This window comes from Saccopteryx bilineata, chromosome 4, assembly GCF_036850765.1.
Source record: "Saccopteryx bilineata isolate mSacBil1 chromosome 4, mSacBil1_pri_phased_curated, whole genome shotgun sequence".
In the NCBI taxonomy this organism is placed as follows: Eukaryota; Metazoa; Chordata; class Mammalia; order Chiroptera; family Emballonuridae; genus Saccopteryx; species Saccopteryx bilineata.
Window position 1 is genome coordinate 148,768,328 of NC_089493.1, and position 18,124 is coordinate 148,786,451.

At 38.5% G+C, this 18,124-nt stretch overlaps 1 protein-coding gene across 1 annotated transcript in view; it reads right to left on the reverse strand.

Annotated features, from left to right (window-relative positions):
* Nucleotides 1-18,124, reverse strand: part of PRKAR2B (protein kinase cAMP-dependent type II regulatory subunit beta) — a 151,587-nt gene that overhangs the window by 52,995 nt on the left and 80,468 nt on the right. The window contains exon 3 of the mRNA XM_066272215.1: nt 1,640-1,692. Within this exon, the coding sequence (XP_066128312.1) occupies nt 1,640-1,692 (53 nt within the window). The remainder of the gene's footprint in view (nt 1-1,639; nt 1,693-18,124) is intronic.

Here is an 18,124-nt window from a genome sequence, read left to right on the forward strand (position 1 = left end):
AGATTGATGCAGCCATTGTGGAAAGCAGTATGGAGTTATTTCAAAAATTAAAAATGGAACTGCCTTATGATCCAGCAATCCACTTCTGGGAATATATCCTTAAAGACTGAAAACAGTAATTCAAAAGAAGATATGCACCCCTGTGTTCACTGCACCGTTGTTCACAATAGCTAAGATATGGAAACAACCTTAGTGCCCTTCAGTGGATGAGTAGATAAAAAAGTTGTGGTACATTTACATAATGCAATACTACTTGAGCATAGAAGGAAATCTTACTTTTTGCAAAGCATGGATAGACCTGGAGATCATCATGCTAAATGAAATAAGCCAGGCAGAGAAAGACAAGTTCCGTATGATTTCACTTATAAGTGGAATCTAATGAACAAATAAACTAACAAGCAAACAGACACAGACTCACAGAGAGCAGGCTGATCACTATGGGAGGAGGGAGGTAGGTGGAGGGATGGAGCCAAAAAGGACAAAAAACAAAAACAAAACTCATGGAGACAGACAACAGTGTGTGACTGCTGGGAGGGGGAAAAGGTGGAGAAGGGTATGAGGCCATAAATTGTTGATATATGGAGACCCGACTAGGGGTGTGTTTGAACACATAATATAGTGTTCAGAAACATGCTATAGAATCAGGCACCTGAAACCTGTATAATTATGTGAACTAGTGTCACCCTAATAAATTCAATAGAAATAAAGAAGGAAAAAAGGAAAGAAAAAGTATCGCTGTGAGAAATATCTGAGGTTTCATTGCCTTTTTTTCTTTTAGGATTTTTATAGTTTCTAGTCTAACATATATATCAGTCTTTAAACTCATTTTGCTTTTACTCTTGTGTACAGTGTGAGAAGGTGGTCCAGTTTCATTTTCTGCATGTACCTGTCAAATTTTCCAAATACCATTTATTGAATAGACTGTCTTTACTCCATAATATGTTCCTGCTTCCTTTGTCAAATACTAATTGACCATATAGGCATAGGTCGATTTCTGGGCTCTCTATACTGTTTCACTGATCCACATGGCTGTTTTTATGCTGATACCATGCTGTCTGGCCTTGTAGTATAGTTTGATATTAGGTAGGGTGATTCCTCAAACTTTGTTCTTTTTCAAGATTGCTGTGGCTATTCAAGGTCTTCTGTGGTTCTATATAAATTTTTGGAATATCTGTCCTAGTATGTGAAATACACCATTGGCATCTTGATAGGCATTGCACAAAATCTATAGATTTCTTGGGGTTTACCCTGATTTTTTTGTTTCAGAATAAGCTTCTGTTGTTATAAATTAGTAGGAGCAGAAGGCTCTTCCCAGTATTTTCTTTACTGGAAATACTACAAAAATAAATTATCACTATGAGAAAGCTGCATTTTTACAAAAGAATTAAAATCACAATTGCAGTTAGTTTTTATATTCCCCTTTCCTTCAGCCAAAGGGAGAGATATTTTGGATAAAAGTCATCCTACAGAACTTAAATGAGAAGTTAGCTATCAGAGATAAGAACAGGAAAAGAAATAGTCAAAATACTTCCATTATGTCTTCTGTTAAACAATATGCTTGTTAACATATTCTCTCTTATCATTTTCCTTACCCAATACAAGAGTAACTTAAACTTTATTTATTCAATAAATTACATACCCTGGACTCTGCATCATCCTCTTCTTCATCAGGATTATAAGCTTCTGCACATACTATAAAAATAAAAATGGACATTTTAGAGATTTTTTCATCAAGAAACATACTATAAGTGTCTTTTTATTTTTTTTTTACAGAGACAGAGAGAGTCAGAGAGAGGAATATATAGGGACAGACAGGAACAGAGAGAGATGAGAAGCATCAATCATCAGTTTTTCGTTGCAAAACCTTAGTTGTTCATTGATTGCTTTCTCATATGTGCCTTGACCGTGGGGCTACAGCAGGCTGAATAACACCTTGCTCAAGCCAGCGACCTTGGGTCCAAGTTGGAGAGCTTTGCTCAAACCAGATGAGCCCGCGCTCAAGCTGGCGACCTCAGGGTCTTGAACCTGGGTCCTCAGCATCCCAGTCTGAGGCTCTATCCACTGCGCCACCGCCTGGTCAGGCTATAAGTGTCTTTTAAAAACTAATAAACAAAAAGAGTACCATGGTGTAAAAACTATTAATTCACCTCATCCAGGGCAAGCAATCTACCCCCTAAACTGGTTTCCTCTTGCAGTATATGTGGAATTTATTAAAATACAGAGCTGCATTTTAAAACACTGACAATTGCTTTTCGCTTTTTCTTATTCAGAGAAGCATAGTTTAACCTTTCATTTTCATTTCCAAGTTATAGAAATGCAAAGATCTAAAAATTACTTTAAAGGACAAAAAAAAAGAAAAGTCTAACTCTGCTACAAAATGATAAGTTTAATTATATAGTTAGGAGTAACTTCTGTAAATTATCCAGAACCCAATCTTTCCAGGAGCAAATACTACTGTTTCATTTTGCATATTCCTAGCCAGTCTTTATTCTGAATTCAGTTCATAGTGCATATGCAATTTTAAAACATTTTTTTCCATTTAACACTGTAAGAATTTCACATGCCATTGGAAACATTCTATAAATATATTTTTTAAAGACTGCTGATTGTTCATCATAAGCAACAATCAACCACTCCTCTATTGGGACACTTAGCTGGCTTCTATTAAAACAACCTTGCAATAAACATCTTCATGCAGAAATACTTTAGATTATGCTGTAGGAATTATTCCCAAATGTTATTTGGGGTAGAGGTTTAAAAGATATGACAATTTTTTTAAGGTGAGAGGAGGGGAGATAGTGAGGCAGATTCCAGCATGCACCCTGACTAGGATCCATCTGGCAACCCCATCTGGGGTCGATGCTCAGTATTGAGCTATTTTTAGTGCCTAAGGCTGATGCGCTAGGACCAACTGAGGCATCCTTAATGCCCTGGGGACAACTGAGCCACTGGCTGGCAGGAGGGGAAGAGGGAGAGAGGAGAGAAAGGGAGAGGTAGAAAATCAGATGGTTGCTTCTCCTGTGTGGCCTGACCTTAATCAAACTCGGGATGTCCATACGTCAGGCTGATGCTCTATCCACTGAGCCACTGGCCAGGCCTAGATATGACAATTTTTAAGATGTACTTATCACCAAGCTTCTTTTCAGAGAGACTGTACCCATTCACTGTCCTACAAAGAATATCTGTAAGGAGACTCCTCTAAACTTATACAACGGAGTTGGATATTAATGCTTAAAAATTTTTCCAATTTAGATTTAAAAATTTTAATTATTGAATTTGAACAATTTTCAAATATTTATAAGCTGACTATATTTCCTCCCTTGTCCTTACATGTGAAGAATTTATGTATGCATTTGGTTTCTTTTTTACTTATATCAGTTCCTTAATACCACTGTGTCATTCACAATCATTTTACCCAGTTTGCCTTTTAACTATAATTATGAAATTTTTATGAATTACACATTTATTTATCTTTAATGTAGTGGCGCCAAGGAAGAAAATTCTTCAGTATAATTTAAATTAAAATGTTAAACATCACAAAATACCACCAGTTCCGGGCTTGGAAATCCTTCTTTTATTTGCAAGTCTCAAAATTTGTTACTTTTCTTTCAGTTTTAAAAAAGTAGATCTTGCCTGACTGGTGGTGGCGAAATGGATAGTGTCAACCTGGGACACTGAGGACCCAGTTTCGAAACCTTCAGGTTACTGGCTTGGGCCCAAAGGTCTGTGGCTTGAAGCCCAAAGTCGTTGGCTTGAGCAAGGGGCACTTGCTTGGCTGGAGGCTCCCCCACCCCCGTCAAAGCATGTATGAAAAGCAATCAATGAACAACTAAAGTGACACAACTACAAGTGGATGCTTCTCATCTCTCTCCCTTCCTTCCTCTCACTAAAAAAAAAAAAAAAAAAAAAAAAAAAAAGTAGACCTTTTTTACATTTATCCTTTAATCCATATGAACTTAACTCTGCCACAGATACAGAAATGTAAAGGAGAGAGCACAGGTGAAAGCTGACAGCTGTCTTTCTGAAGGTCTCCAGATGGCATCAAGAACATTATCATTAGAGCTACTATTACTGTCATTATTCTAAAACCTGACAGTAGCTTCCTTTCCCCCTGGGCATTGCTCTATTTACCTAGGTCAGTGGGTGATTCTTAACCAGAGCCAAATTTGTCCCAGGGGACATTTGGCAATGTCTGAAGATATTTTGATTTTTACACCTATGGGGGAGCTGAGGAGGAAGTTACTGGGGGAGGCCAAAGATGCTGCTAACCATCACACACTACACAGGACAGCTCCTCTGCCCACCCCCAAGTAAGAATTAGTACCTGGCCCAAAATGTCAATAGCGCTAAGGCTGAGAAACCCTGGCCTAGCGTGTATTTTCTCATTCAACCTCACGACAACCCTAAGATAGGTGTTATATTACCACTCGACAAATGAAAGACCAGGGCATAGAATGGTTATACATCTTATAAATTAAAAAAAATAAAATAAAAGGTAGGTTAGGTATCTTGGCCAAAATCATACATTGTAGTACCACAGGAGCAATATACCTGATCCCAGAATTGGCTGGCTGACTCCAAAGCCCTTGCTCTTAACCATGGTTCTTTCTGCATTCAACTGCTTTGGGGAATTCACCAGCACGCTGCCTGGGCTTCATTCAGTCTTGTCTCAGAAATCTAACAGAAGGGGACCTGTCCCTACTGCATATCACCGGTATTCCAATTTGATAACTGACTTCCTGAACCAAATAGGGAGACAGCATGACTAGCCAGCTTTCTACCTGCAGGAAGACCACAGAAAAAGCCAAATCACAATGAAAAGGTTGCTTGGTGGGAAGGAGATGGGAGGAGGAGAGTTTGTCAAATAAAACGTGTGTTTAATGGCATGTGGCAGTCTGGGACAGTGGTAGGCACCTGCATGCATAACAGATGCTCCTTGCTAATGTGGCCCTAACACTTTAATTGTGTTGGCTGCAACTCGCCTAAAAGCACAAGGACATCTACTTCTGAAGTTGGGCTCTGTAACAACTTTGTTTCCATAAATAACCAATCTCACAGGCAGTACTGCTACAAAATTTGTAGGGCTCAGTGCAAAATAAAAACATAGGCCCCATTCTCAAAAATCAAGAATTTCCAAAGATCAACAACAGAATATTAAACCAAACTCCCTTGTGAGTATGCCCTGCTAATGGGATGAATACATTCAATGAGGTGATGATATAGTAGGTTAATATATTTGGTTCCTTAAAGTAACTTGCCACACACACACACACACACATTGTCTACTGGAAAGTTCTGTCCGTTTTTGGAATAAAACAAAATACAAATTTTTCTTACCGTCAATAAACTTTATTAAATAATATAATTGCCATTATTATTGATTTCTTGCCAGCGTGAGGGCAATTTGTATATCCCATTTTTGAAAAATGTTTTATCTTTTGATGCGAAAAATTGAACCAGTGCTTGTTTGATATCTTCTTCATTTTTGAATTTTTTGCCCTTCAAAAAATTTTGTAAGGACAAAAACAAGTGATAGTCGGAGGGTGCTTAGTCCGGGGAGTATGGCGGATGTGACAGACATGCTTCTGTAGCATTTCTTCCTTGTTGAAATTCGTAAAAATTACAGTGGCGTAAATGAACTTTATCAGTAGCCATGGGTACACTATCGCTTCACACATAAGACTAACGTGAATCAACTTTGTTTTAGTTAATTTGCTATGTCAGTATGTATACATTAAGTGATAAAAATAGAGAGGCATACATGCGCCAAATAAACATGTGTTTACATGTTGAAACTTGTGATAGAAACGGACAGAACTTTCTGGTAGACAGATATATATATGTATGTATATATATATATACACACACATATATACATATATATATATATGCATGCTCTGAGCATTGATCTTAAAATTTAATTCACAGAGAAAAATCCTAATCCTGTAATTTTTTAATTTCAAGCACCTTAAACTCTGACTAAAAAATCATGACAAGAATATGTTATTTTTCTAAAGAACTTACCAATTGTCTCAGTATTATTATTTAACAGCCTTCTGATTTTTGATAACTATTTTATCACATGTTTGTTGTTTGGTTCTGAACTATCCAACTCATGGAACTATTTATTTTGCCAGAATAAAAGGATTTAGTTCTTGGTATTTATGTTAAAAAGCCTTACACCATTTATTCAAGAAATTGCGACAGAGAGGATAAGTGAAAATGTGGACTTTCTGTCTTGTTCATCACGGGGCCTGGCACAGAGATTAGGAGCTCGTAAACATGTGTACGAGTGAATGGATGAAATGCTCTATGCTTGGATGGACCCTCAAACTGAAGTCTCCAGATAATTTGAGGTTCCTCATATTCTTTTTGAAATGTATTTTCCCCCTCCCTCCTGGGAAGACTGAAATCAAGCTTGACACTACACACTCCCTTCCTTATTAGGTAATTACATAAAAGTGAGGGACAGGGCCTTCTAGTTTAAGTGAGCCCAGTATTGAGGCTTTCCTGTTATGCTGTGTGTACATGTATTTGGATAATACATTAGTCATTGAGAATGGTCCAATAATTTAAGTAGATTCTCACACTGCAGACAGGATAATGTATATTGCTGTTGCCAGACACTTGTCACAGTCTGTAGAACAGGACAGCGAGAACTATATGACTGCATCTTCTGGGGCTCTGCCTTCAATATTTTCATGTAATTTGATATACAGAGAGAGAGAGAGAGAGGGAGAGAGAGAGAGAGGGAGAGAGAGAGAGAGAGAGAGAGAGACAGATGATAAATAAGGAGTAAGGGTTTTTTTCGTCCTGACACCAAACGTGTTATTTTTTCCAATACCAATTCTCTAACTCTCCAACATCAACTGGATATCCAACAATTCAGTTCAATCCTAACATTATCTACCTGAAATCACATTAGATTCCACATGTTAAAGGGCTGAGTCCCACAAGAATGCCTCACTTCAGATCCAAGTGCAATTCTCAAGCTACCCATGCTTCTGACTAATCAGCTATAACTGGAGGTTCCTAAACCCTCTCCTGAGTTTTTTTCCCACTCAGTGAGAGGAGGGGAGGCAGAGACAGATTCCAACGTGCACTCTGACCGGGATCCACCTGGCAAGCCCACTAGGGGTTCATGCTCTGCCCATCTGGGCCTGCTGCTCTGTTGCAACTGAAGCCATTTTTTTAGTGCCTAAGGTGAGGCCATGGAGCCATCCTCAGAGCCCGAGGCCAACTCGCTAGAGCCAGTCAAGTCTTGGCTGCAGGAGGAGAACAGAGAGGAGAGAGAGAGAAGGGGGGGGGGGGACGGAGAAGCAGACAGGCGCTTCTCCTGTGTGCCCTGACCGGGAATCGAACCCGGGACTTCCTCACGCTGGGCTGATGCTCTACCACTGAGCAACCAGCCAGGGCCTCCCTTCCTAAGTTTTGATAATTCACTAGGATGACTCAAGAGAACTTAGGAAAGTGCTTTTTCTTACTCTTATCGGTTTATTATAAAGGATACTCAGAACAGCCAAAGGAAGAGTACAGGGCAAGAGATGAGGGTGGCATGGGATTGGGGGGCACAGAGCCTCAATGCCATCCTCAGTGTGCCACACTCCCAGCACCTCGATGTGTCTGTTCACCAATCTGGAAGCCCTGTGACCCCTGTTGTTTAGGGGTTTTCATGGAGATCTCATTACACAGGCCTGAGGCAGGGCTGAACGTTTCATGCTCCTAATCAAAGTTTAGTCTTTCTGGTGAACAGCCCCCTCGGAAGCCACCTAGCCCTCCAAAGAAACTTATCACTCAGCAGATTCCAAGGGTGTTCGGAGCTCTGGGCCAGGCACACAGGACAAAGACCGACTATCTTTCTTCCTGTATCACACAAGGGCTACATCAACTCCCAGGGTCTTTCACAAAGTGCCCATCATACTTTGTTGGTAATGTACAAAAATCAGTACAATCAAAACGACTCTGCACAGGACAAGTTTACATAACCCAAGTTAGCTTCAATAAAGCTAACAAAACGTAAAGGAACATGACTGGATTCCAGGAGCCACTGGGCCTCAACACCTGGCACAGAGCCTTGTACACAGAATAAAAAGCAAATGTGGCCTGCACAGAAATACTTCATGGTTTAAATGCCTTTTGTGTAGAAAAAGACTGACTTCTTTAAATACATAAAATTAACTTTTCCAATGTTTTCAATATATTAAGATTTTAGCATACTTATTTAAATGATAATCAGCTTAATATCAAAAGTATATCAGACAACAGAGTTCTGATTTAATATGGTTAATCTTAGCTCACTGAAGTAGAAATGCCCTCCTATAATGGGAAAAAATTTACCTTTTACACTGAAAATAGAACTACCTTATGACCCAGCAATCCCTCTACTGGGTATATATCCCAAAAACTCAGAAACATTGATACGTAAAGACACATGCAGCCGCATGTTTATTGCAGCATTGTTCACAGTGGCCAGGACATGGAAACAACCAAAAAGCCCACCAATAGATGACTGGATAAAGAAGATGTGGCACATATACACTATGGAATACTACTCAGCCATAAGAAATGATGACATCGGAACATTTACAACAAAATGGTGGGATCTTGATAACATGATACGAAGCGAAATAAGTAAATCAGAAAAAAACAGGAACTGTATTATTCCATACGTAGGTGGGACATAATAGTGAAACTAAGAGACATTGATAAGAGTGTGGTGGTTATGGGGGGGAGGGGGGAATGGGAGAGGGATAGGGGGTGGGGAGGGGCACAAAGAAAACAAGATAGAAGGTGACAGAGGACAATCTGACTTTGGGTGGTGGGTATGCAACATAATTGAATGACAAGATAACCTGGACTTGTTATCTTTGAATATATGTATCCTGATTTATTGATGTCACCCCATTAAAAAAATAAAATTATTAAAAAAAAAATTTACCTTTTACAAAGATTAGCTTAAGGCATTCATTCTCAAAAAAGATTAGTTGGGGAAGGGGTCAAAAAGTATTTTTTTTGTTCTGGCTGTTGGCTCAGTGGATAGAACTTTGGCCCTGCATGTAGGTCTCCCAGGTTCAATTCCCGGTCAGTACACACATGAGAATCGACCATCTGCTTCTCTTCCCCTCACTCTCCCCTTCCTGCATCCAGTGGCTCAATTGGTTCGAGTGTGGGTCCGAGTGCTAGGGATAGCTCCCTGGAGCACGTCAGCCTCAGGCACTGAAAATAGCCGGGTACACAAGCATCAGTCCCAGACAGGGGTGGCTGGGTAGATCCCGGTCAGGGCGCATGCAGGAATCTGTCTCACTATCTCCCAGCTTCTCTTACCTAAAAAGGTATTTTTTTCACATAAAGAACAGATATACATATAATATATAAACAGATATATATTTGTGTGGTATTAAAACATCACTGGAGGCTTTTAAGGGGAAAAATTCTAAAAAAGATTTGGGGGAGAGGTGATAATAAAAATAAAACCGAGAAACAGTGTTAAGAGAATATACTAGCTATAGCTAAGTAGAGGGGAGAGGCAAAATGACAAGTCAATTCAGTATTTCCTCATTCCCCACTCATTCACATTTCTGTCAAAGTAACCTGCTCTATATCTTCTCTGACACATTGGTGATAATATTGTCAACAAAAGTTAGCTTCCACCGAGCTAACATCAATAGAAGTCCCCAATCTGTGGTGCAGAAAAAGAAGGTACTTTATTCCGGTGAACAGTTTGCAAACTGGAGAAATGCAACCTTTGGTAGAAATCAAAAGTGGTCTCCACAGAGACAGAGGAGAGCACAGCATATACAGAGAAAGTTCCTGCCCTGGTTCCAATCAGTCCATTTTTATGCAAATGAGGACTACAAATTTGCAATCTGATTGGTCACAATAGCACTTTCCCGGTTGGTCAGCTTCACACATTCTGCTTGGTCATTATGGGACCCACTTTGATCAGTAAGTATAGATGCAAATGAGGATATATCTATGCAGTTCCAATTGAATGGGGCAGGACTTAGCTTACTGGTCCAAAAACAATACCAGAAACTCTTGATAGGGGTTGACTCAGAGGGCAACAGCACAGTCAAGAGGCTGAAGGGTCAATGTACAGCTTTCCCCTGAAATGCAGTATATTGAGAAGACTCTATTGGCAACAGCTGCTAGACTCTAGTTATAAATTTGTGCCTTGTTAACCACGAGGAGTGTTTCTTGACAGATACATTCCTTCTTGAGGTCCACAATCTTAAACTTAAGTTCACAGAGCAAAGGCATTTGACATTTGTCCAAAAATATAGAAGTTCACATTTTGATTCCAAATCACAATCAAGAAAAAGGACCTATAGGAAGTCTCATTTATGCATTTAAAAATATAGTTTGTATATATCAGAGGAATGGCATGTGAGAGATCCCCTTTGTCTCTCCCTTGAAGTTTCAACAATTTGAACAGCTGTAATGCAATAAAGGACTCCCTGCTCAGTGAAAAAACACGCCTGAGATATGTATATTGAAACATCTAAAGGTGGGCAAGTGGGAACAAACAGGAGTTGCGAGAGGGGGGGAAAGCTGAGACTAGCCAGGGACACAGCCCTACAGCTGAGAGCTCATGGCATGCTCAGCCTGAAAAGAGGAGGAATCAGGTTGTTGCATGTACTTTCTACAGTTGGAAGGAGCAAAAAGAATCAGTAGGCATTCCTGCAGGAGGGGACACTACAAGCTGTGGCTGAGTCCAGAAACCTGGGGAAGGACACAGCATGGAAATGTGGCTGGAGTGTCAGGCAATCGATAGTTCAGGCTTCCAGACACGGAAATAGAGCCACAGAGCCTGGGCACTCCAGAAGCCTCCCAACTTGCCTCCCTTTACCCTTAGTGTCAGGTTATGGAGCACATTATCTACCAACCTAAGAACTGGTATTCAGAATCACTTTCCACTGAGCAAAAAGGTGCAGTCTATGACAGGTCCTGGCACAGGGGGGACATATAGAGGTTTGAGGTTGCCATTACTGGGAGGGCAAAACAACAAAGAAGCCAGTCAGGTTCCCCTAGCCTACCCACCCCTGTGCACTGCTGCTACACTGATGGTACAGCTGGCTGCAGAGGACAGCAGTGGGACTTCATGGATTTGCAGACCCACTGCCCACCATGTTCCCCTGCAGTAAGACCAGAATACAGGGGAGGAAACAATCTACCCAGGAATACACCCACAGAGATTTGAAAATCCACAAAAGTACAAGAGTTAAAAACTTGTGATTCAGTGCCACCTACTGGAAAATAGAAATATCTTTGTATTACTTAGCTAGAGAAATTGCACTCACATATAGATGCCTATATACAGAAGGGATTCGTCAAATAGCTAGGCAGCTCAAAAAGAAAATAAAAACTCTCCAGAAAACAAACTTAAAGATCTGGAATATTATATAAATGATAGAAAACTCAAGGTTGCAGTTCTGAAAAAACTCAACAAGAGGAAGGAAAATACAATCAGGCAATTTAATGAACTCAGAAAACAAATCAAGTACTTTGCCAAAAGGACTGAAACTTAAAAAAGAAAAAAAATACAAATTATGGAGATGAGGAACTCAATAAAAAATATCAAGAATGAATTAGCAAGCACAGGAAATAGAGCCAACGTGATGGAGGAAAGAATTAGTGATATTAAAGATAGAAAGCTAGAAGTGATATAGAGGGGAAGAAGAGACTTGAGTATAAAAGAGAAAAAAGAACTCTACTAGAACTATCTGACTCCATCAGAAAGAACAACATAAGAATATCAGGCAAGACAGAAGAAAAAGAGAGGGAGAAAGGAATGGAAGACCTATTTAAACAAGTAGTTGATGAGAACTTCCCATATAGAAAGAGCTAGATCCTCAAACCAAACAAACTAACAGAACACTAATTACCTCATCTAAAAAGGTCTTCTGCAATGCATATTGTATTAAAGCTGACAAAAAAACAGTTCTCAAGGCAGCCAGGGAAAAAAAGAAAGTAAGCTATAAAGGAAAGCCCACTAGCTTACCATTGGTCATCTCAGCACAAACTCTACAAGCTAGAAGAGAGTGGAACCAAATATTCAAACCACTGAACAAGAAAAATTACCAGCCAAGAATAATATATCCACCAAAGTTATCCTTTAGATATGAAAAATAAATAAAGACTATTCCAGACATAAAGAAACCAAGGGAATTTATCACCAGAAAACCTCCATTGTAGGAAATATTCAAAGGGGTTGTTCTACCTGAAACAAAGAACAAAAGGTCACAAAAATATAAGATCACCAACAAACTTTCAGCATAAACGGAAACAATTTTTGACAACAAAAACATAAAAGCAAACGGGTAAAAGTCTAAATTAGCAAAGGAAGATAGAGAGCAGGTGCATTCAACAGAATAAGGGGCTACTGTATATATGAAACTTTATTTTTCAATAACCTAATAGTAGCCATACAACCCCCCCCCCCGACATATATCTTAAAAAAAGAGCAAAGAAGTGTGGAATAACACCAAACAAAAACAACAGACAGAAACACAAAGGAAAAAGAACGAGTGGAAGCACAGAGCTCCCAGAATAAATGGCTAGAGGAAATCGTCATGCAACAGCAATCATCCTCAATATAATGGACTGAGTTCACCAATAAAAAAGGCACAGAGTAGCAGATTAGATCAAAAAACAAAACCCATCTATATATTGCCTTCAGAAGACATATCTAAGCTGCAAAGACAAAGTTAGTCTTAAAGTGAAAATATAAAAAATGATTCTCCAAGCAAATGGTGCCCACATAAAAGCAGGTGTAGCCCTACTCATCTCTGACAAAATAGATTTCAGATGAAAGAGGCGATGAGATAGACATTTTATAATGATAAAGGGGAGGCTACATCAACAAGACATAACATTTCTCAATATTTGTGCACCCAATCACGGAGCACTGAAATGTATAAAGCAACTACTAACAGAACTAAAGGGAGAAACTTTAAAAAGCATAATCATAGTTTGGGATGTAAATACCCCACTGACAGCTCTAGACAGATCATCCAAACAGAAAATCAATGAAGAAATGTTAGACTTAAATGACACATTAGACCAAATGGACATAATTGACATTTACAAAGCCTTTTATCCCAGTACAGATTGTTCTCTTAGTACACAAAGAACATTCTCAAGAGTAGACCATATGTTGGGACACAAAACTAGCCTCAACAAATTCAAGAAGATTGAAATCATACCAGTCACATTCTCTGACCACAATGCTTTGAAATTAGAAATTAGAAACTGCAAAAAGGAAGAAAAGAAACCACAAATACGTGAAAATTAAACAACATACTACTAAAAAATGACTGAGTCAAAGATGACATAAAAAGATACATAGAGCCTGACCTATGATGGTGCAGTGAATAAAGCCTCAACCTGGAATGCCGAGTTTGGCGGCTTGAAACCCCAAGCTTTGCCAGTCAAGGCACATATGAGAAGCAACCACGAATTGATACTTTCTTTTTTTTTTTTTAAGCTGTTTTTTTAAAAAAAATTTTTATTTAGTTACTTTTTTAGATTTTTATTTATTCATTTTTATTAGAGAGAGGAGAGAGAGAGAGAGAGAGAGAGGGAGAGGGAGAGGGAGAGGGAGAGGGAGAGATAGAGAACAGGGGGAGGAGCAGGAAGCATCAACTCCCATATGTGCCTTGACCAGGGTTTTGAACCGGCGACCTCAGCATTCCAGGTCGACGCTTTATCCACTGTGCCACCACAGGTCAGGCCACGAATTGATACTTTCTGTTCCTTCCTTCTTTATCTCTCTCTCTCTAAAAATCAATAAGTAAAATCTTTTAAAAAAAGGATAGAGACAATTGAGAATGACCATACAACCTATCAAAACTTCTGGGATGCAGTAAAAGCAGTAATAAAAGGGAAATTTATATTATTAATGTCTATCTAAAAAACAAACAAAAAACTGAGAAATCCCAAGTAAACAACCTAAAATTACATCTTAAAGAACCAGAAAAAGAGAAAAGCAACCCAATGTCAACAGAAGAAATAATAAAAATTAGAAAACTGAATGAAATTGAGAACAAAAAGACTATATAAAAAATTAATAACAAAAGAACTGGTTCTTTGAAAAGACTAATAAAATTGACAAACCCCTCGCTAGACTCACTAAGGAAAAAAGGGAAAGGACTCATATAAACAAAATCAGAAATAAAAGAGAAATTTCCTCAGACATCACGATATACAAAGGATCATACTATGAAAGACTATATGCCACCAAATTCTATAACCCAGAAGAAATGGATAAGTTCCTAGAAATACATAACACCCCAAGACTGAATCATGAAGAACTGGAAAACCTAAATAGATCAATAAACAATGAGGAAATTGAAACAACCATCAAAAACCTCCTATAAATAAAAGTCAAGGACCAGATGGCTTCACTAGTGAAGTACCAAATATTAAAAGATTTGATACCTAATCTCAAACTCTTCCAAAAACACTGAAGAAAAGTCAATACTTCCTAACATAACCCTGATACTAAAACTGGGCAAAGGTAACACAAGTAAACAAAACTATACAACAATGTCTCTGATGAATACAGATGCAAAAATATTAAGCAAAATACTAGCAAATCGAATACAACAATATATAAAAAAAATAATACATTATGATCAAGTGGAGATCATTCCAGGGGTACAAGGATGGTTCAACATATGCAAATGGAACAATGTAAAACAATGTAATATACCACATTAACATAACAAATAACAATATGATCTTATCAAAAGATGCAGAAAAAGCATCTGATAAGATACAACATCCATTTATGATTAAAACATGCAATAAAATGGACATAAATGGTAAGTACCCCAACATAATAAAGGCTATATATGACAAACCCTCTGTCAATATTCATACTCAATAATGAAAAACTGAAAGCTTTTTCTCTAAAATCAGGAACAAAACAAGGATGCCCACTCTCACCTCTCTTATTCAACATAGTTTTAGAAGTCCTAGCCAGAGTAATCAAGCAAGAGAAAGAAGTAAAGGCATCCCAATTGGGAAGGAAGAAATAAAAGTGTCACTTTTTGCAGATGACAGGATTCTGTATACAGAAATCCCTAAAACTGGACCTGTCGTGGCACAGCGGGTAAAGCATCAAATCTGGAATGCTGAGGTTGCCAGTTCAAAACACCAGGCTTGTCCAGTCAAGGAACATACAAGAAGCGACAACTATGAGTTGGTGCTCCCCACTCCTCCACTACCACTTTTCTTTCTTTCTTTTCTTTCTTTCTCTCTCTCCCTCTCCCCCCTTATCTAAAATCAATAAAAAAAGAAATAAAGAAAACCCTAAAGACTCCCCCAAAAAACTATTAGAAACAATAAACCAATATAGTAAACTTTCAGGATGCAAAATCAGTGTACGAAAATCCACTGCTTTACAATATACTAACATGACACTTCAGAAAAAGAAAAAAAAATGCTTTTGCAATTGCAAAAGAATAAAATACCTAGGAATAAAAAAGGATGTGAAAAACCTATATACTGAAATCTACAAAGCATTACTGAATAGACTGAAAAAGACACAACGAATGGAAAAATTTCGTATTCATAGTTTGAAGAATCAACAAAACAATATACAGATTTAATGAAAGCCCCATCAAAATCCCAATGTCACTGGTTAAAGAAATAGAGCAAAAAAAATTCATCAGATCTATATGGATCCACGCAAGATCCTGAAAAGCCAAAACAATCCTGAAAATAAAGAACAAAGCCAGAGGTATTGAACTACCTGACTTCAAATAATGCTACAGAGCTATGATAATTAAAACAGCATGGTATTGGCAGAAAAGCAGACACACAAGACAATGGAACAGGATAGAAAGTCCAGAAAGAAAACCACATGTATTTGGGCAAATAATTTTTGACAAAGAAGCCAAAAACACAACAGAAAAAAGAAAGCCTCTTCAAAAAATGGTTCTGGAAAAATCGGAAAGCCACATGCAAAAGAATGAAAACTAAATTACAGTTTATCCCCATGTACAAAAATGAATAAAAAATTAATTAAAGACTTAAATATAAGATCTGAAACAATAAATTACATAGAGTAGTAAATAGAGGTATTAAACTTATGTATCTTGTTCTTACAGAACATTTTATAAAGACCCCAAAGGCAAGGGAAGTAAAGGCAAAAATAAATGAATGGAACTATATCAAACCAAAAAGTTCCTGCATAGCAAAGGAAACCGACAACAAAACAGAAAGGCAACCAAGTGAATGGGGGAAGATACCTGCAAATGACCGTTCTGACAAAAGGTTAATATCCAAAATATATATAAAACTCATACAACTCAACACCAAACAAATAAACAATCTAATTACTCTAGTTTGTCTTATCTCTCCCCAAGGTTATTCATGGGGAACCAGCCCGTCATAAAACACCTCTGGTTCTCTGTAAAGTTCTGTTTTAAATTTCATTCAGGTAAGCTACTAAATTATCCCAAGCATGCGCGCGCGCGCGCGCACACACACACACACACACATAATTTTTTTCCCTTTTGTATTTTTCTGAAGTGAGAAGCGGGGAGGCAGAGACACAGACTCCCGCATGTGCCCAACCGGAATCCACCTGGCATGCCCACTAGGGGGTGATGCTCTGCCCCTCTGGGGCATTGCTCTGCTGCAATTGGAACCATTCTAGCACCTGAGGCAGAGGCCATCATGGAGCCGTCTCAGTGCCTGTGCCAACTTTACTCCAATGGAGCCTTGGCTGTGGGAGGGGAAGAGAGAGAGAGAGAGAGAGAGAGAAAGAAGAGGGGGAAAGGTGGAGAGAAGTAGATGGGGTGCTTCTCCTGTGTGCCCTGGCCGGGAATCAAACTCGTGACTTCCACACACCAGGCCAATGCTCTACCACTGAACCAGTCGCCCAGGGCCTATCCCAGACATACATTTACCAATCCTAAAGTACACCTATAAATTATTCCTGCTACTTCTAGTATAAAACATTCTACTGTCTCATAAGTATTTCAGATACACTGTATTAAATATTTCACTAAACTGTCCTGATTCATTACAAAACCATTATTTTTGTTGTACTTTAACAAGAAAGATATTTTGAATAAAACCACATAATTCATCAGTTCCTATGTTTTTATATTTCTAAAAACAGTTTTCTTCCATCTGTGTATCATTCCTCTTTAAGTGACTGTATATTCAAGAACCACTCATACCTTCTAGATAAACCATCATGTTCAAGACTATTTGATCAGGCCGTGGCTGGCTGGCTCAGTGGTAGAGCATAGACCTAGTGTGTAGATGTCCCGGGTTTGATATCTGGTCAGAGCACACAGGAGAAGTAACTGTCTGCTTCTCTACCCCATACCCCCTTCTCTCCTCCCCTTGGCCCCACCCACCCAGACATGGCTCTATTGGTTCCAGTGCATCAGCTGGGGTGCTGAGGATGACTCCATGGAGCCTCTGACTCAGGCACTAAAAATAGCTTGGTTGTGAGCATGGCCCTAGATGGGCAGAGCATTGGCCTCAGACGACGGTTGCCAGGTGGATTTCGGTCAGAGCGCATATGGGAGTCTCGCTCTATCTCCCCTCCTCTTACTTAAAAAAAAAGAAAAAAAAAGGATACTATTGGATCAGTGTCATTGGGATGCACAAATAAGCAGTAACAGAGAGCTTCAGACAAATGAGAATTTGTCTATAATTTTTTATTTTCCTATTATTAAAGCTACAGAAAACATTCTTTGTTTCAAAAAATGTAATTTTCTTCAAAATCTCCTCCTCCAAAATAAAAACACACATGAACTATACTGCTAGAATAAGATAAGTAATATAATGCAAAGAGCCTGAAGCATAATTCTGAGAATATATTTGGATAACCATTAATATTTTAAACTCCAAGTATGTGTTTGCTACTAATCACAATTCCTCAATGATACTCTCTAGAAATATTAAGTAGCAGACAGTAAGTGGGTTATCTGTACTAGAAGACATGTAATAGAAATTATATTGTGCTTTGCTAAAAATGATCTAATGATGATCTTTGAGCATTTTAATTGATGGTTATGGTTTTTCAGAAATTAATTGCCAAGAAGAGGCTATATCCTCTAATTTTTGTGAGCAATGTATGTTAGAACCCATGTACAAA